At 44.9% G+C, this 20,368-nt stretch overlaps 1 protein-coding gene across 1 annotated transcript; it reads left to right on the forward strand.

Annotated features, from left to right (window-relative positions):
- Window positions 1-10,525: 10,525 nt before the first annotated feature.
- Window positions 10,526-16,590, forward strand: TMEM272 (transmembrane protein 272). The gene is made up of 4 exons (XM_056856776.1): window positions 10,526-10,583; window positions 11,258-11,317; window positions 14,564-14,646; window positions 16,228-16,590. The coding sequence occupies exons 1-4, from the start codon at window positions 10,526-10,528 to the stop codon at window positions 16,588-16,590; spliced, it is 564 nt and encodes a 187-aa protein (XP_056712754.1).
- The last annotated feature ends 3,778 nt before the right edge of the window (window positions 16,591-20,368 follow it).

Genomic DNA, 20,368 nt, shown 5'->3' on the forward strand with positions numbered 1-20,368 from the left:
TCAAATCCTTCGTTGGTGCACGGCTTAATAATTCTATAGCTCAGCCCTTAGGCTAGAGCCAATCAGAACCATAAAAAGACATCTGAATTCTCAATTCAGGCTGCACTCGTCTCGCTTGTGCATTTTAACACCAAAAGATTAGATTTTCACCTCTTTATCCCTCTGATGACCCCCTCCCTATTATTTATTAGTTAAATTTGTAGCCCACCCTCATTCCCGGTCAAAGCCAGGCTCAGGGTGGGTGTCATGATCCTAGGCCTCAAGTGCAGCCTACAGGCCCTAGGGAGGCCTATATTAAAGTAGTTACCAGGCCTACATCTCCCAGGTACCCTCTGGGCCTTGTGATTGGTGGAAGAGGATTTGGAGGGAAGGCTAGGGCCAATCAGGGGTAAGGGGGTGGTGCCTGGGGAGAAGGAATAAAATGCCTTGCCTGAAAAGGGAGGGGGTTCACTCCTAGGGAGCAGGGCTGGGGGGAGAGGCTGCTGCAGACGGAGGGATCCCTCCTCCAGGAAGGGATGGGTTAGCCTGAGACCTAGTGCCAGGAGAGGGTTAGGGACAGTAAAGATAGATGTGTTAGGGTTTTTATTTGTTTGATTGTCTGCCTTTACTGGTTTTGTCGTCCTATTGTGGCTTGAGTTATCATTATTATTAGACCTTTTTAATAAACTGTTTGTTACTCTGCCCTGGGTCATCGTGCCTCATTGGGTCACCTAGAAAGTATACCCTGTTGGGAGAAGCAGCAGCCAGGGGCAGGTAGGGTGCTCTGGGCCTTCTTGAGTTAGGCTCACACCAGAGTGGTGGCAGCTACTGAAGATCCCCATTCCTCTCTCTTACCTGACAGCAGGTATCAACAATCATAATGAAATCATATATATCTAAAATTCATAAGTAATCCATAAAATTCATAAAACCATTCAATACAGTTAACAAGTTGGTACTCATATAATTACAGGGCCATTTGAGGCCCGGTCAAGCAGCCAAATCCTAATATCAGAACCCCCGAGGGAGAGGAGAGGGAGGCCAGTAACGATGACAACCTGTGGTTGCCCTCAATTGTAGGCCTGGTGGAATGGCTCTGTTTTACAGGCCCTGCAAAACTTCTGAAGGTCCCATAGGGCCATGACGTTACTTGGAAGAACATTCCATCAGGATGGGGCCAGGGCCTTGTTGGAAGTTGCCCTATTGTTGCTGGTTGCGAAGGGGTTCCATAACAGTTCAAGCTTCAGGGCCCCAAAAATGTAGATCCGCCACTGCCTGGCATAGGGGTTACAGTGCTGGACTAGAATCTGGGGTGACTGGGTTCAAATCTCCACAACACCATGGAAGCCTGCTGGGTTGCCCTGGCCCAAATGTACCTTGCAAGGTGGATTTTATGGGGATAAAGCGGAGGAGGAGAGAACAATGCAATAAACCACTTCGAGACCTGAATGCCAAGAAAAGTGAGATATAAATTTTAAAAAATAAGCTTTACAAAAACTGTGCAGGAAACCCTGATTACCGTGGAGTATGGGTGTGTTGAGGGGTGGGGAGGTAGTTTAGGATTTCCTGCATTGTGCGGGGGGTTGGACTAGATGACCCTGGTGGTCCCTTCCAACTCTTATGATTCATACTCAGACATCCTGCTAGATGCATGCATGTACCGAAGCTTGTGGGTCTCCCTTGCTGGGGTGGTGTTCTGGTTTCTAGTATGAACTGTCCTTTCCAATATGCCGGTGCTATTTTAAGCTGCATCTGCAATGCAGCTGCGAATCTCAAAAGTGGAGTTGGTAAGAGAGAACCTCTTTGGTAAAGAATTGGCTTATTAAATACATACTGTCACTGATCTTATAAAAAGAGTAGAGACAATTTAATTACAGTGATTATGCGAGATACGTGCTGTTGAGGGCCGCCGGTTTCACGTGTCTGCTTTCTATCCCCTCCCCTTGCCTTTTGTACTGTTGCAGAGTTATGGGGGTGGAGGGAGAAGACTTGTGACTGCAGGATTCAATGGCACTAAAAGGGACAGTGCCCCCAGCTTCCTGCTTCCAGTATATAACTGTGTGCCATCAAGTTGCAGCTGACTCACGGCGACCCCAACACCATGGGGCTTTTCAAGGCAACAGATGAGCCGCGGTGGTTTGCCACTGACTTCCTTTGCAGATCAACGCCCAATCTTCCTTGGTGATCTGCCATCCAAGTATTAACCAGGGCTGACCCTGCTTAGCTTCCAAGCCAGCGTGGTGTGGTGGTTAAGAGCGGTGGTTTGGAGCGGTGGACTCTATTCTGGAAAGCTGGGTTTGATTCCCCCACTCCATCACATGAGCGGCGGACGCTAATCTGGTGAATTGGGTTGGTTTCCCCACTCCTACACATGAAGCCAGCTGGGTGACCTTAAGAGTCTATTAAGTTCTATTAAGAGCTCTGTCAGCCCCACCTACCTCTCAGGGTGTCTGTTGTGTGGAGGGGGAGGGAAGGTGATTGTAAGCCGGTTTGATTCTCCCTAAAGTGGTAGAGAAAATCAGCATATAAAAACAACTATTCTCCTCCTCCTCCTCCTCCTCCTCTGCTCCTGCTTCCAAACAATCATAAATACAGTGCTGGAAGAAGCGTAGAGATCCTCACCATCACACCACACAAACACACACGCATTGATCAGTTAATTCAATGCAGGCCACAGGATACCACAATAGAAGAGCATGTGAACAGTAGGAAGGTGCTTGCAGCACAGATCTCTCTAGATAACTCAAGGAAGTAAACCAAAGGCCATGCTTCAAGAAAGGACAAGATCCTTGGGTTTCCTAGCCAGTGGGCCCTGGGAAAGATTTTTCCCACCTCCAGCCTAAGATCCTGAGCCTCAGCCAAATCTGTCCTCCAAGTAATCGTAATGGACATTTTATTGGTTATGTGCCCCTTTTTAAATAAGTCTTTATTTTAAGTTTAATTTATAATAATAACAACAAGAAAATAAAAATTCAGCAGCAGTAGGTTAAACATAGTAGTGCAGTCGAGATGTTCCAATACTTGGTCTATTGTACATTAATGCTTTTTACAGAAATCTTCCCATTTGTTATATTCACTTAGCAGAACTTAATAAAGAAAAAGAGTTTTTATATGCCGACTTTCTCTATCACTTAAGGAAGAATCAAACTGACTTATAATCAATCACCTTCCCCTCCCCACAACAGACACCCTGTGAGGTAGGTGGGACTGAGAGAATGTGACTTGCCCAAGGTCACCCAGCTGGCTTCATGTGTAGGAGTGGGGAAACCAATCCAGTTTACCAGATTAGGTCCGCCACTCATGTGGAGGAGTGGGGAATCAAACCTGGTTCTCCAGATCAGAGTCCACCGCTCCAAACCACCACTCTTAACCACTATACCACGCTGGCATATCATACAATAGTTCATAGACATCGTTTACTTTGTAATGCCCTCTTCTCCACATATTCTAGAAAAGGCTATTTAAAGGTCTATTTAAAAAGTTCATAGAGTAAGATAAGTTATTTACTGCTTTAAGTTGTGAGGATATTTTATTTAATGTTAAAAGGTTCCACACACCTCACACCACTACCCCCTGGAAGGTATTTTAGACTGTGTGCCACTTTTAATCTAAACACGTGGAGGTCTGTGAATTGGTATGGTGAGGTTGAGTGAAAGATCCCTTTCCTACCCCAGTGGCCACATTGAAAGAATCAGGAACTGTGGCTTCCTATGGTTGTTCTAAATTATTTAGAAGATGCTGTGCTATTTGCAGAGGATCACAGGCTGAAAAGATAGCGGAACAGGCTTTGAAAATATGGAAAGGCGCTTATAGTGACAATAGGGTTGCTTTCTCCTTGGCTGTCATAAACGAAGGGAGATTTTTCTGAAAAGCATTCAGGGGTATTGAGTTTCTTTGTACAGCAAAGTGTATTTAAATTGCTATTTATTTGACATGTTGATTTGATTAAGTGGGGGAGGGGGAAGACCATAAAATTCCTCCCCAGGATTAACAGTGTATTGTATGTGACAAGCAGTGGTGCAATGTTTTTATTCTAAACCATCTCTTATGCTGCACCTCCTACAGTCTAATATTTCTGCATCTGAAACAATAAAACGTACAATAAGGAACAGCTCAGTATTCATACATAGAAAGTTACCCCTAGAAGCTCTATTAGGTCTCTGGAGTTCAGTCAAGGAAGGTCGGAAGACCTTTTTGCATGGCTGTGGGACTCTGGATTAAAATCCTAGTATCCCTGCAGTATCCTGGAGGTTGGCAGCCCTAGTTGTGGGAATGATAGCTGAACAAAGAATAAACCCATAGACAATATCTCCACACTTGCACCAAAATGACATCCAAAGAGATTCAGGCTTTGTCCTGAAAAGGCAGGGAAAACCCCACAGTGCTGTTGGTTGTTTTATTATTTACTTCATTTATATTCTGCTTTTCTTACTGTGCCTTGAGGCAGATTACACGATTAGAAACAAAGCCATCAGAACAGTATAAAGCATTTAACCAACAGTGAGTGTGTGTGTAAAGTGCCTTCAAGTCGCAGCCGACTTATGGCGACCCCTTTTTTGGGGGGTTTCATGGCAAGAGACTACAGAGGTGGTTTGCCAGTGCCTTCCTCTGCACAGCAACCCTGGTATTCCTTGGTGGTCTCCCATCCAAATACTAACCAGGGCTGACCCTGCTTACCTTCTGAGATCTGACGAGATCATGCTAGCCTGGGCCATCCAGGTCAGGGCAACAGTGAATACCACTGTCTAATAAAATATACCAGAGCCAGTGTGGTGTAGTGGTTAACAGTGGTGGACTCTAATCTGGTGAACTGGGTTGGTTTCCCCACTCCTCCACATGCAGCCTGCTGGGTGACCTTGGGCCAGTCACAGTTCTCTCATCACTTTCTCAGCCCCACCTACCTCACAAGGTGCCTGTTGTGGGGAGAGGAAGGGAACATGATTGTAAGCCAGTTTGAGGTTCCTTTCGGTAGAGAAAAGCAGGGTATCAAAACCAACTTTTATCCTTCTAATAAATACAAACACTGCAATGGAACTGAGTTGTGAAACAGGGGAACAGTGCAATTTTAAAAAGTGTAATTTATACATTGCACAAAGCAGTAACAAAGAACAAAGCAGTAAAATGTCACAGACATTTAACTACAACAAAACTTTGTACAAAAACACCCTCCTGAGCAATTTCATTTACCTTGAGGTTGATAACCCTAAGGAGGAAAGAGGAAGAATTCTTCCCTTTCGGTAACAGTAAGAGCCAGAGAACAATAATCATGCCACAGTATTCATTTTGGGTCACAGGTAAGTATTACAGGTTACCAGAATTCATATTCCAAGTTTAGGGAATGTGAATTTTAGGATGATCACACTGTACATTCCATACTGTAGCCCCACTGAATGGACCATTCATAATGAAGAAGAAAAGAAGAAGAGTTGGTTTTTATATGCTGACTTTCTCTACCACTTAAGGAAGAATCAAACCGGCTTACAATCGCCTTCCCTTCCCATGGCAGATGCCCTGTTAGGTGGGTGGGGCTGAGAGAGTGTGACTAGCCCAAGGTCACCCAGTTGGCTGGTGAGAAGTGCTGGTGAGACAAATACCACTGTGTCAAATGGGGGGTGGCCCAAGCTATTGAAGTGCTGTAGCCACCATAGGTGGGCATGTCAGTGACTAGTGTAAGAGACAGCGTGGTGTAGTGGTTAGGAGCGGTGGACTCTAATCTGGAGAACCGGGTTTGGTTCCCTGCTTCTCCGCATGAGCAGCGGACTCTAATCTGGTGAACCGGATTGGTTTCCCCACTCCTACACATGAAGCCTGCTGGGTGACCTTGCGCTAGTCACAGTTCCCTCCAAACTCTCACGGTCTCAGCCACCTCACAAGGTGTCTGTTCTCGGGAGAGGAGGGGAAGGAGATTGTAAACTGGCTTGATTCTCCTTAAAAGGTAGAGAAAATTGGCATATAAAAACCAACTCTTATTCTTCTTCTAAATGGGGATCCCCACTGATAAGGTTTGAAGGATTCTACTGCTCAGCAGGCAATAAGTGCCTCTCACTTGACAAATGAATAATGTAATGCCCAGATATAAGGGCTGGTTTAGAACACTATGTATTCATATGCACACACATGGAAGCTTTGGGAACATTGGCATCCACAACTATAAGAGGCCAACAGATTACATTGCTTGCCTGGTACGGCCTTTCACCAGTAGAGAAAACAGTGTCTTTGAATTACCTTCATCTTTAGGAATGTGGTTTCTAGTTACTAAGATCACAAGACCTAGCACTTGCTTCGGGCAATATCTATAGGCTATGCTAATTAGAGTGGAGTAGACACCTAATGTGCATTGGTACTTTTGTGTATCAATCTGCTTGTCAGCAGCCATGGGCCTGCCCCATGCGAATGCATAAATGATAGTAAGCTTCCTTTCTTTCTCTGGTAACTGCATCTTATTTGTGGGTTATTTCACCCCAGGTCTGTGTTTAGCTAAATAAAGAACTGTTTTGCTTTTAACCTCCTCCTAGTTGTCTTTATTGGACTCTATAAGACAACCAGGCACTTCAATAAGGGCTTATTGGAGGGGGGCAGAGGTTGTGACATGGGTATAAGATGGGCTGTTTTCCATCAGTAAGCATAGCTGCTACCATGACAGTGGGTAGATGGACTTAGCAAATGAAATGCAATCCACAGGCTCAGTAGAAAACGGGCATTTGATGCACCCACAAGGCCCTGAGTCCATCATGCTTTGGACGGTCGATTCTTTCTGGTCAGCTCTGTCGTGGGTGTGGCAGCTGAACCAAGAATAAATCCCTAGACAATATCCCCACAAGTCCACCGAATGGTTGCACTTCCTCCTTTGTAGCATGGCCAATCTTAGTCCATGTGGGTTGGGCGGTCCTGTCCCCTTCCCATGAGATCTAGCTATCGAACATGATAATGCCCTGTCAGGCAGATAGCTCCAAGTCTGACTTGGTGAAGGACGTACAGAGCTTTCCCCAAATGTTACGAGTCTTTCTCTAAAGACGATTCTCTCTGTAAGAAGCTGCACATTTTGTACCTTCTGTATATTTGCCTTTGGAATGTTTCTGAGGCTCCATGGAGACTGAATGCCATCATTCTGAAGTAGAATAGTTCCTTGGGTCTGGAGGGAAGGCTGTTTTTAATTTGTGTGAAGGGTCTAACAGGAAGTTGATAGTGTTTTCTATGTGATACCGAAGAAAGGTAGGAATTGATCCTCCCCATGCCTTTCCACAGGGGCGGTCTTAGCCACAGGCCATCCAAGGTAGCTGCCCTGGGAGGGACCCAGTGTTCGAGTGCCCCTGACTACTCCTGAATGCCCAGCTGCTCCACCACTATAGACCACCTACCTAGCTGCCATATTCAATGATCAGGGCAGAAATGGCCCTGGAAAGACCACAGAACAGTATATGGTTGAAATGATCCATGCGACCATTTGTTTGGGGATAGTAGACTGAGGCATGCAGTGTAGGGTTGCCAGGCCTCTCTTCTCCAGTGGCGGGAGGTTTTTGGGGTGGAGCCTGAGTAGGGTGGGGCCATAGATTCCAATGGCCGCTTTGGCAATTGGACTCTATGGCATTGAAATCCCTCCCCACCCAAAGCCCCACCCTCCTTAGGCTCCGCCCCCAAAATCTCCAGGTATTTTCCAACCCAAAGCTGGCAACCCTACTTGACACCCATGCTGTGGCCTTATTTCTCCAATAGCAGACTGTAGATAACCTCAGCTGTCTTTTCTTTCTCATAGTGTAGGCAAATGGCTGTGAGACTCTACCACAGGAGGCAATGTGAACTATTAATAATTTTGTACTAAGTGCAATATTTAAAAAAAATATCAGAATATCTTTCCATGCTTTTTCATCAACCTTCCAGGGGTTCCTTTACTGCCCTCTAGTGGCCCAGTGAATGCATGCACTAAACTGAACGTGGGAGTGTGGGGAATAGAAGCTAGAGGTCTGTTTAGAAGCTGCAGATCATAATGAACAGCAAGTGGTCCAGTGACTGAGGGCATCACAAAGAAGGAACGTGAAGCCTCAGCTTTCCCTCAGAGCTGCCAGCAACCTGAAAGCAAAGATAAGCCCCACGCTGCTCTGAGATTATCTCACGCCAGACACTTTGGTTGAAGATTACTGGGCTGTGCTGCAGTTTCTCCTTCCAGATCTTCTTTTGGCAGGTGAGTAGGGAATGGCGTGGGAAAATATTTGCAGCAAACAGAAAGCAACTGGTGGCTCGCAGGTGCAGGGAAATCAAGGCAACCATGTGCTGTCTTTAACGGATGGAAGGGGAAAGTGAGTAGTTGTGGAGTCAGTCCCAGAGAATAAAAGATTCTGCCCCTGCAAAAAAAAATTGATAGTTCGCTAGTATTGATGCAAAGATAGGAAGACTTTCGTGTTACCACGAGCTTTTCGTTAGGTGAAATGGAGTTGTTTGTTCTCAGCCAGCGTGGTGTAGTGGTTAAGAGAAGTGGACTCTAATCTGGAGAACCGGGTTTGATTCCCCACTCCTCCACATGAGCAGCAAGCTCTAATCTGGTGAACTGGGTTGGTTTCCACACCCCTACACATGGAGCCAGCTGGGTGACCTGGAGCTAGTCACAATTATCTCCAAACTCTCTCAGCCCCACCTACCTCAAAGGTGTCTGCTGTGGGGAGAGGAAGGGAAGGAGATTGAAAACTGGTTTGATTCTCCTTTAAAAAAGTAGAGAAAATCAACATTAAAAACCAACTCTTCTTCTTCTTCAGCCAACAGTACTTCAAAATGTTTGTTACAGTCCTAAACAGTGTTATACCCTTCTAAGCCCACTGACTTCAAAGGACTTAGGAGGGTGTAACTCTGCTTAGAGAGCCAGCATGGTGTAGTGGTTAAGGTGTTGGACTAGGATCTGGGAAACCCAGGTTAGAATCCCATAGAAACTTGCTGGGTGACCTTGAGCCAGTCACACACTCTCAGCCTCGACCCTGGCAATTATTTGCATGGGAGACCTCCAAGGAATACCAAGGATGTGACGCGAAGGCAGGCAATGGCAAACCACCTCTGAGCATCTCTTGCCTTGAAAACCCTACAGGGTCTCCATAAATCTGCTGTAACTTGACGGCAAAAACATACATGCAACTCTACTTAGCACAGCACTGCTGAACCACTACTTCAGGGCTTAGCCCTTCATGGCCCTATCAACTTGGACCACTGGGGTGGTACCAACTTTGCTGGTGGTGGTGCCATCTTCACTGGGGTGGTACCATCTTCAAGGATTCCCTTTTCCTGGTTAAAGCATGTAAACATGGTGTGGCCGATTATTTGGCCAGAAGGAGCCACGCTTATTATCCCAGCAATAGTCCCTTCACACCAAGCAGTCTGTTTAAAATTGTGGCATAGCTGCGATTTCACTGGGCCTCTGTGGACATTTCTGTCATTCTTGACAGTCATCCGTTTGCAGTGGCTAAAAGGCATGACAATCGAGCCGAATTTTACATAAGTCTTGGAGCAAACCTATCGTTTTTGGGTGTTCCTAGGGAGTAAATGTAAGCAGATATAACATCAGAAGCTGGTAGTTCTGGATAAGAATGCCAACATACATCATTATGAGAGGCAGCCATTTCAGTGTGAACACAAAATTAAATTCTTACGGTTTCCCAGACCAATTTCCTCAACTGCATAGGGTCAAAAAGGCCACTAGATTTTGCCACAAACCACTTTTTCTGGTGTAAGTTTAGTGAGCAAAGAAAAAGATCTTTCCTGAATATAACGATGCTATTTCAGAGTAACCGGCTTCTTCCCTCTTGAGTATTTCAGATGTTTTTGTCTATGAAGATTGCATATTTACCTCATTAACAAGAATGGCTATGAATAAACAATTAAACATGTACTTTTTGGACAAAATAGATGGTGTGAAGCTCCAGGAATCCTGTGGGCCAGGTTTCCTCTGCTTTGGAGACCCAGTGAGGACTGTCTAGAGTCCAGGTGGGCTCTGTGAAGCGCACTTTGTAAATCAGGAGCCAGAAGACCTGCCGTTTATTAGAAACTAAGCCCACTGGAGTTAGGGTTGCCAGGTCCCTCCTGGCCGCCGGCAGGGGATGGAAGGAAGGGTTACCAGATCCAGGTTGGGAAACTCCTGGTGATTTGGGGGTGGAGCCTGAGGAGGACAGGGACCTCAGTGGGGTACAATGCCATAGAGTCCACCCTCCAAAGCATCCATTTTCTGCAGGGGAACTGATCTCTGTAGTCTGTAGATGAGCTGTAATTCCAGGGGATCCCCAGGTCCCACCTGGAGGCTGGCATTTCTAATTCAAGTTAATGGGCTTAGAAAGGTGCCACCGTGCTTAGGGTGGTACATCAATGGCTCTGATCCATATAAGAGCCAGGATTGTCCATCAAGTCAGCAAAGCCCTGTCTGGAAAATAAATGCTTTGAGAGTGTTTTCTTGTTCGATTCATTTTCTGCACCTTAGTGAGAAAGGCCTATTGAACTTCAAACGCTACTCTTCCCTCCCCAGTTAGCACCTTCCAATTGTCCTCCCCAGGGCTACAGAACCTTGTGGTCGGCGATGACGGCAGGCCTGGAGAAAGCATGCCATCAGTGCATCTCGAAAATTGCCAGCAACGGTAGGTTGAGGTGTGGGGCTAACAGGGAGGGGGGGCTGCCTGGAGGAATCTGCAGTGTGAGGAGAAAGGCATGTTCTGTTTAGAGCGTTTCGCTGCTTTAGCATCTTGAGGAAAACAATAGAAATGTGTAGGTGGTATCTGCAAAGGGTTTAGAAACGTGGGGTGGGTGTGTGAGCATGAGGGAAATTCTGCCCTGGATCGCAAGAGCATGTCAGCAAACTAGAGATTGGATCCAACCAGCTAAAATGGGGGTGAGGAAAAGAAGGGTCCCCTCGGACCACCAAAAAGACTATGGTGGGGATTGTGGGACCTGCATAGACAAAAGCCATGTGAGGTGGAGGTTGAAGTGAGGAGAATTAGGTGAGAAGCTGGCTTAGACCATCAGTTTATCAAGGTCAGAATTGTCTACTCCAACTGGCAGCAGCTCTCAGATTCCCAGGCAGAGGTCTTTCACATCACCTACTACCTGGTCCTTTTAACTGGCGGTGCTGGGGATTGAACCTGGGACCTTCTGCATGCTAAGCAGATGCTCTACTGCTGAGCCACAGCCCCATCTTTACATATGCATTAGGCAGACTATGTGATTGCCTCCCTGCAAGCATATAAGAAAGCGCAGTTCAGTTACCTTTTCAGTTGCCACGAGTCCTGTAACACGATGTTCCTCTTCCTTACAGCTTGCCTCATTTTTGGACTCCTGGCTTTCCTGGCATTACCACTGTCTATGGCTTTTGTAGGTAAGCTGCCTTGGAAAGGAATGTGTTTTTAGTGCGGAGAAGATACAAACTGAGATCTTTCTGCTTCTCTCTGATCGTGGCAAATTTAAAAGCCATGTCTGCATAGACTTACAGGTCACTCATGATAGTTGTTGACAAATGAAGGCTGCTGCTGTAGCTGTTGGCTATTAGACTTCTGGGTTCAGTTGAGTTAAATGAGCTATCCCTCACTAAAGTGCTACAGAATGTTTATGAACATTCAAGCTGCTTGGAAATTGAAAAAGCTTATCAGCGCACTGAGCCCAAGGTCAGATGGGGCCATGGGTTGGTGGGATCCTTCGTACACCCAAGAAAGGAGTAAGCAACCCCATCAAAGCATTAGTCAAGTGTTAAGCTGAGTGTATATGGGTGTGGCATACCCATGGCATGTGTGAATAGCATCTTTGAATAATACAAAAAGCAGGAATGGGCCCAGAGAAGCTGATGCCACATTTGACGTGGCTTCCTTCTTATGGTTTTATACAGACAGGCAACATGTGCCAGGGAAAAAAATTATGGAGCGTTGGAATTCTCTGCTGACAGCTTTCGATCCAGTGTAGCTACCTACCACCTCCTCTCTCATTTGCCTGCAACTCAGACAGGCACATATGCTCTGTCTGATTAGCAATGCGACCCAGACTCACCTTAAAACTAGTGTGTGTGTGTGTGGGGGGGGGACACGACCAGCTCCTGAGCACATTTGGCATCAGAAGGAACATAATCCCCTCACTTCTGCCCCCACACTTTCTCTAGCAGAAAAGGGCTGTGTGCTTACCTTACTGCTAGTTTCACGTGTCTTTTGGGACTATCATCTTCTTCGTACTTGCTTGGTGTTCCTCTTGTACTCCACACACATATTTAAACAGCTACTGAGTCCTCTCTGTCAGCCACTCTGTCAGCCACTCTGTCACTCACTTTCTCACACACACCCATATTCAATCCAGCCTCACTTCCCAATTCCCAGACACATATTCATTGTTAGGCTTGCCAGGACAGGGTTGAGAAAATCCTGGAGATTTTGGGAGTGGAGCCTGAGGAGGATGGGTTTTGGGGAGGGGATGGACCTCAGTGGGGTACAATGCCATACAGTCCACCTTCCAAAGCAGCCATTTTCTCCAGGGGAATCGATCTCTATAACCTGGAGACCAGTTGTAATCCGAGGAGATCTCCAGCCACCACCTGGTGGTTAAGCAATCAAAAATTAACACCTCTGTACTAATATCTCAGATTAGGAAGAAAGTACAGAACGCAGGCAATGCTGTATCAAAGTGACAAAAGTGTAATTCATACACATGTTATACAGGTGTGTAAATACATATACAGTAACTTTCAATCCAAGGTTGAGGTCTTGAAAAAGAAAGGGTGAAAAGGGATACGATCGTTTCAAGTCTCAAGTCTTCCTCAGTCCTGTTCAATAGAATCAATAATATGCACACTTGTCTTGAAAAAGGCTTCTAGAGCCAAAGATTTCTCTATCCCAAAGTAGCTAAAATAATTTATTTGCTTTAGAAAAGAGTCATTAAAACACAGAGAGAAGGCCATCTTCTCCTGGCAGGGAGAGAACAGGACCAAGGAGTCTGCCTGGGCAGGCGGTGCTGGGCTGGGCTTCAGTGGAGGGCAGGGCTTGACCTGTCAGCTTGCAGGAAGATCCTCGTCGTCCTCAAGAAGGAACTCCTGGATCTCTTGCTTCATCGCAGCCCTGCGCTGCCGGCGTTCGGCCTCGGAGTGAATGTACAGCGGGAGAGGCTCCAGTCTTTGACAGTCAGGCGGGAGCTGTAGCACAGCAGCGGGAGAAGCTGGACCTGGGGCGGAATGGCTCCTGCCGTCGGAGGCCGCCTGCAACAGCCCGTAGCTACTGATTGTATCCTGTTCGGGAACGTTGTAACTAGCTGAAATTGTCTGTGCAACCATGTATCAGTGGAAATTATGTAAGAAGAATTCATGGTTTGCCTTTGCTGATCCCTATGGGAACCATCATATCCCTTTTCACCCCTTCTTTTTCAAGACCTCAACCTTGGATTGAAAGTTACTGTATATGTATTTACACACCTGTATAACTTGTGTATGAATTACACTTTTGTCACTTTGATACAGCATTGCCTGCGTTCTGTACTTACCACCTGGTGGTTGGCAACTCTAGTTGTTCGGGTTGCCCTGGCAGTGCCTTCAGTTCTGCCCCGATTGTCACAGCAGCAGGTTGTACTTTTGGCATTTTGAGAGGAAGAAGTAAACAAAATTACTAAACTGATCCCTCTCACCAGAAACATAAAGGCCAGCAGTAGTCCAAGTGTCTCTCTAACACCAGGTGAGATACACACACAACCCTTAACAGCTCAGAGGAGGCTTGGTAGTCCTTGTATTGATGGTGTCAGAGATAAATGTAAACCGATGCACAAGATAGTCATTTGAAGCCAAGTATTATTTTGTTTTGTCAGGGGATTTCGAACTTTTGATTGAAACACAGATCTGATTTTTAAAGATGGTTCCAGCCCTTATGCTGCTGATTCGTAATATAACCAGTGCCAATGATATAAAAGGGATATGACTGTTGCTATTGGTGTTAGAGTCCAGTGGACCTCCTAGCATAGTGAAGGAGCAAAGACGAGTCTGAAAAGTGTGGTCCTTGAGTATAGTACAGCTGGCTGGGTGTAGTTCGTAACTGGATATGAAGCTAGGTTGGATTTCATGAGTCCAGGTAAAGCTGGGTTACGTGGAACGTATACTGAAAACTTGCTCTCACGTGGACAACATATTATTTGAATTTTCCCACTTCTGTCAGATGTTGTTGAAACAAAATCTGTGGAACTGAGCAAGAATGCTTGGATTAACCTGGGTCCTGAGTTCCAGTGCTGAATTCACATAATCTTGGTAACATTGTCTTGATAACTCAGTCTTGTTAACGTTACTGTTCCTGCCTCTTTGCCTATGGGATTTTCCGGAACGATTTCCGGTGCCCACCTGACAGGCTTTCCATTCTGTGGTGTAACACACTAGTTAAAAAAAAAAATGAAGTTTCCCCTTCTCGTTTCATCCCCACATCACAAAACGTCTCATTATCTGAATGTAGCCCTTCAAAGTCCCAGCAGTGCTTCCAGACAGATAGTGACCATCCTGTCTTCAGCAGGCTTTGTATGTTTTATATAGTGTTAGGACTGTGGCATTTGTACACCTTTAAACACTACCTAAATGACTGCTCTCTCTTTCTCTCTCTCTCTCTCATTTTCTCAGGAATGAGGTTTTTAAACGACTGCCCAGTCCAACCACTAATTCCCTTATATCTGCTTGTGGCTGGTGTGGTTGGCAGTTTGAAGGTACTGTTGTTCCCCTGACCAGGTTCTGTGAGAAGCCGTAGGTGTGATTAAAAATGCTCAGAGTGAACCTTAAGAGGCCTACACAACGAACACTTCCCTTCAGGAGGATCGTTGGTGGCTGAATGCAAGCTGGGGGCCTCTTTTGCGTGGTCAACTTTTTAGGGTGGTCAACTTCTGCTCGAAAAGGGGCTCCTACAGGCAGAGGGCAGGAGATCTATCTAATCGAATCAATCACATTTTATCTGGCTTGGCCTCCAAGAAACTCAGGGTGGCAGATGTGGTTCCCCTCTGTTTTGTCCTCACAATAACCCTGTGAGGCAGGCCATCCTGTGGGATTCCTAGCTGAGTGGGGATTTGAACCCTGCCCTTCCAGCTCCTAGTCCGATATTCTACCTGCTATACAACACTGGCAGCCAGGATGCAGCAGCACAGATGGTTGGGGGATCTAAGAAATGTTTCCCTCCTGCACAGAGGAGCCATATTCAAGATGGCAGTTGTATATTATATAGTATAGTTTAGAGGCTGATTTAATTGAACTTCCTGTCATAATTGGAAAAAGAATCACATTTGGGCTTTGGACGTTTTTCTTACAACATATCAGACTGGCTGTTTCTTTGACTTCATTCGTAACAAAGGTTACCAATTCTCTTTTTCTAGTAGGGCTGCTGTGCTTTTAGCTGCTATATGATAGAAATATATTATTTATTTGGTTATTAATTTGCTAAATTTATACCCTGACTTTCTTCCCAACAGTAACCCAAAACATATACCATTCTCCTCTCATCCATTTTTATCCTCACAACAACCCTGTGAGGTAGATTAGGGTGACAGTGTATGACTGGCCCAAGATTAACCAGAAACCTTTCATGGCGAGCGGGTATTTGAACCTGGGTCTCCCAAATTTTGACATGAATTTGTTAGATCTTCATATCTGCAGTAGTAATCTCAGCACGGTACATATTATCTGTATTATTTATTTTGCCATATTCTCTTTTCTCAACTCCTATTATGTAAAATAAATATTATTACAAAGCCAAATCCTCGTCAGATGCTCTAACCACTACACCATGTTGACTCACCTAATAATGCCTCTAATAGGTGAAGCTTTCCTTGCATGGAGAATCAGTGACTAGTAGGGAGAACTTTCATCTGCTCAATTCCTAGATAAATGAATGACTCCCGCACAACTGGGGTAATGTTTCACTGACTCAGCCCTGTGGACAGGGACTGATTTGCATGGGCCCCAATTATGGAACAGGGAGAAAGATTTGCATGAATGGGCTTGCCTGTGTGGTATTTCATTTATTACCCCAACCACATGAGAATGGCTCATGGAAATACATCTGATGTGCAGCTAGGGTAATGTTAGAAGAGAACTGGAAGACCATGATGTAGGGCAGAGGGTCAGGTCCTTTCTATCCATATAATTTGCTTAGTCTGCCAATCCAGCTCTCTCCTGGTCTTCTCCTTGCCGTAGTGAAATGAGACACAATTAAAATACAGTCAGCCAATCGGTATGCGGAAGGCAGACCTGTAATTTGTTAACCCTGTCATCTTTCTTCTTGCTTCTCTAATGTATAGATAGCGCTTCTGCTCTTCGACTCCACCCGGATGAGGCAGCTCCTTTCAAAATCGGTTATGATTGACGACGATGACGATGACGAATATCCGTGGAGGCAGAACGCTCACAAATACTACATTCACCTGACCCTCAGCCTGTTCCTCTTTCTCTGGTTCATCCTGGGAAACTACTGGGTGTTTTCCACCTACCTGCCTAATTTCATCCCACCCTTCCATCACCCGCAAGATTACTGTGATAAAACCTTGTACATTTTTGCGTTCGGGGTCCTCCTCCTCAGCCACACGGTGCTGGTTTTGCTGATCCTCTGCAGCTGCTGCGTCTATTGCTTTTCCAAGCAACGATATGGTGCAGAGGAGAATTAAACTTATTGGAAAGCTGGGGGCAGGATAACAACAGGCAACTGTGGGGCTTGCTGGTTGTTCCTGGTGCATGCGCAGAGTTTATCATTAGCAAATGCCATTGAAGGAATTATGAGCGCTGTTTCACGGGCTACTTTTTCTGACACAGAGAGAAAAATAGTGATATGGGGGAAATTTGAACAGAATATTGTTTGGCAGAACCAAAGGTCTCTGCTCTGGGCACATGCCACACTGCCTCAGCTCCCCCGCCGCATGCATCTGGAAATGAGACACATGCGCTACTGTTCACCCTTTTTCAAATGCTTTCTCAGACACACCTGTTAATTTCCCCATCTGAAATGGAAAAATGTGAAGCAGAGGAAAGCAAGGGTCAACTCATCTTACCTGAATAAAGGTTTGTGATATAAAAAGAGCTGTGTGAGGCAAATTTTGTGATGCAAAAAATTCCAGGTCTTGTCACTTCAAATGTTGCTGATATGTTTTGGTTCAAATGGTACTTTTGTGAGTGGCATTTAATGACTGAACACTTTTTTTGGGCTTTGTCCTAGCTCACAACCATCTGTACCCCACCTCCTCCAGCAGGTGGTTGTGTGTGTTGTCTAGGGAAAGGCGCGGTCCAGATGCTTAGGCATTCTTCTCTGCAGTATGCAATCTGGAAGGAAACACCAGTCTTAACCAACGCTTGTGTGGTAGGTAGGTATGAAAACCTGCTTTTGAAATAGTCTTGGCTCCTGCAAGACCCTGGTTTTGAGCTCCAGGTAAAACCTTTTAGTTACCAGAAGATCATCATTCCTATCTAAAGGGTCTAAGAGTCATGAGAATGGGGCAGTCAGCTCCTTCTTTTCTTCTATTACATATTTAGAAGGACTAATATTATGGGTGGAATAGTTTCAGTAGTTGGGAGATGTGGTGGTTTCACTTTTTCATCACCGCAAAGGGTGTGATTTTACATCTTTTCAGCTGAGCCTTTTTACTCTGAAATTTGCATTGACAATATTTTCGGGACTTTGGACTTGGGCTCTAGAGTGCCACGTGTCGTCTGTTTAAATCTTCTTTTGTGGATGAATGTGATGACCCTGCTCTTTTTTCCAGACTGCAGAAACGACAGCCTCTTAAGTCTGAGGCAGCTGAAAGCCGCCTTAAAATATTGATTTTGGTTGCTTTTCTTCTATGAATTATGCAACATCATTAAGCACTCCTTTTGTAAAGAAAACAACAACATTTTACAAAGGGTTTTGTGATTTATATAGTACTTGAAGTATACAAAATGCTTCAATGTCTTGTCTGAGGTAGGCCATTAGTGTTACTTCCATTTTACAAATAGAAAGCTCAAGACAGAGGCTGTTACCGCACTCGGTATTCCCAGCGATGTATCAAGAGTTTGGAAATGTTATAAAAAACATCGCTTTAAAAGGGTTATTGGATGCCACGGCTAAAAAATGGTTGGAAGACATCTTCACAGCTAAAGGGGCCAAACAAAGTGCGAACAGTATTTTTTATAACAGTTTCAAACTCTTAATACATCGGTGGGAATACATAGAAAGTGCGAACATTATTTTTTATAACATTTTCAAACTCTTAATACATTGCTGGGAATACCTAGTACGGTAACAGCCAGTGAGTGCCTCACCCAGAACCAACTTTTGCTGGGCTTTTAATGTGATTCCTAGGCCAAAGCTCAATGGTGGCATGCTGAACCACACCCCAGACTAATTTTTCTCCTGATCCCTAGGCGTTATTTCCCACCCCAATGCCTTTTGTCGTTCACAGTGGACACTGAAAGGCAGAGAATAGATGGGGGAACGGGAGCCTTTGTTCACACCCTGCAAAGGCACTGCTCATTGGAATAGGTGAGGGGGCTGCCTACTTATTTACGGCAAGCATGAGGTGCCCTCCCTTCATTTACAGGTGTCTCCAGGCCTCCCTCTCATCCTTCTGATGACATATACTAATTCTGCTTGGGGAAAAAATATTCTTTCGGCACCGGAAAAACTAACAGATTTGCTGAAGCAGAACGGTATCTGGCCCTCTTGACATTCATACAGTGGGTGCTGAGCGACATCCTCTCAATAACCATTCTGAATTACTAGGATTGTTTTTGTAGAGGTTTATATTAAAGTAATATAGAGGAACCAATGCATTTCAGTGGCTCATCTCTGTAGTTAATTGCCTGAAGGCATGGATGCAAAGAGGATGGGGGGGGGGAACCTTCCCTCTGTCATTGACAAAGGATAGTCTCCTACGGCTGAAGATCCATTCCCAGATGTGGAATACAGCATTTGCCAAATGGACATCATTATGATTGGCAATTGGACTTTGGCATACAGATAGCCTTTTAATAAAAGCGCAGGGCAACCTGATAATAGAGGTAATTTTTGCAAGGTATTAAAGTATAATTTCCTGCCGTTCCACAGCGCTTGTAGTTGGGAGTCCGACAAGAGTCTATGAATATGTTATGTTGCGTCGTGGCGGGGTATATGTTTCTCACAACATGCTAGCCAAATATATGCTTTTGAATGTAAATTGTAATATATATGATGTAAATTTGTCTATTTTGTGGTTAATTACTCATGAAAATAAACATTCAGAAACAATGTTAAAAGTGGCAGAATATCTTTATCTTTACCAAAAATGTTGCTAGAGAAAAATTAGAAAGGATGATCCTTGCTTTAAGTCATTTATTTACCAGCATTAAATATGGAAGTGGATCTGATTTCCCTCTTGGTATTTGACTTTAGGCTTGTAAAGTGTTACGTGCAAGTGAAAATGATTCAACATGTAAGACAGAGGTGGAGAGATCTTTTTGTAGTCTCCATTGGTGGAACACAAATCACAGAATCACACAAGGTTGGAAGACACCACAAGGGCCATCCAGTCTAACCCCCTGCCATGCAGGATCCCACAATCAAAGCGCTCCCGACAGATGGCCATCCAACCTCTGCTTAAAGTCCTCCACCCCCCCAGGCAGCGCATTCCACTATCGAACTTCCATCACCGTCAGAAAGTTCTTCCTAATGTTTAAATGGAATCGCTTTTCTCTTAATTTAAATCCATTACTCCGTCTCCTAGTCTCTGAAGCAACCGAGAACAAGCTAGTTCCCTCATTAACATGGCATCCCTTCAAATATTTAAACATGGCTATCATGTCACCCATTAAACAAACCCAGCTCCTTAAGTCTCTCCTCATAGGGCATGGATTCCAGACCTTTGACCATTCTGGTCACCCTCCTCTGGACACGCTCCAGCTTGTCAACATACTTCTTAAATTGTGGAGCCCAAAACTGGACACCAATGCAGAATACAGTGGTAGTATTACTTCCCTTGATCTAGACACAATACTCCTATTGAACACACATGTTCAAATGTCCCTGATGGGTCGGAAACTTACTTGTAAATTGCTGTAGCTCTGCAAAAAAAAAAAAACCCAAAAAAGACCACTGAATCATAAGAGGTTATGTGTTTAGTCCACTTCATCTGATCAGTGTCATGAAGCTGGATACAGGATAGGTGAGGGGAAAGGATTGTGAACAGTGGTTAAAAGGCTACAAAAACAAGCCCTATAGCTTATTAAACAAAGGTCCATTGGCTCCTTATGAGCATTTGTGAGTCACAGCCCACTTCTGTAGCAATGTGGTGAACTAACTGGGAATCCTTCATATGGGGAAGATTACAAGGGGGAAGGAATTAAGGTACTGGTTGGTGTAAATTCCATCATAAATCTTTCATGTATAATTCTTTTTTTGGGGGGGGGAAGAAAGGATGTGAGGATGTTAAGGGACAA

The sequence above is a fragment of the Euleptes europaea genome, chromosome 10 (genome assembly GCF_029931775.1).
Source record: "Euleptes europaea isolate rEulEur1 chromosome 10, rEulEur1.hap1, whole genome shotgun sequence".
Taxonomy (NCBI): Eukaryota; Metazoa; Chordata; class Lepidosauria; order Squamata; family Sphaerodactylidae; genus Euleptes; species Euleptes europaea.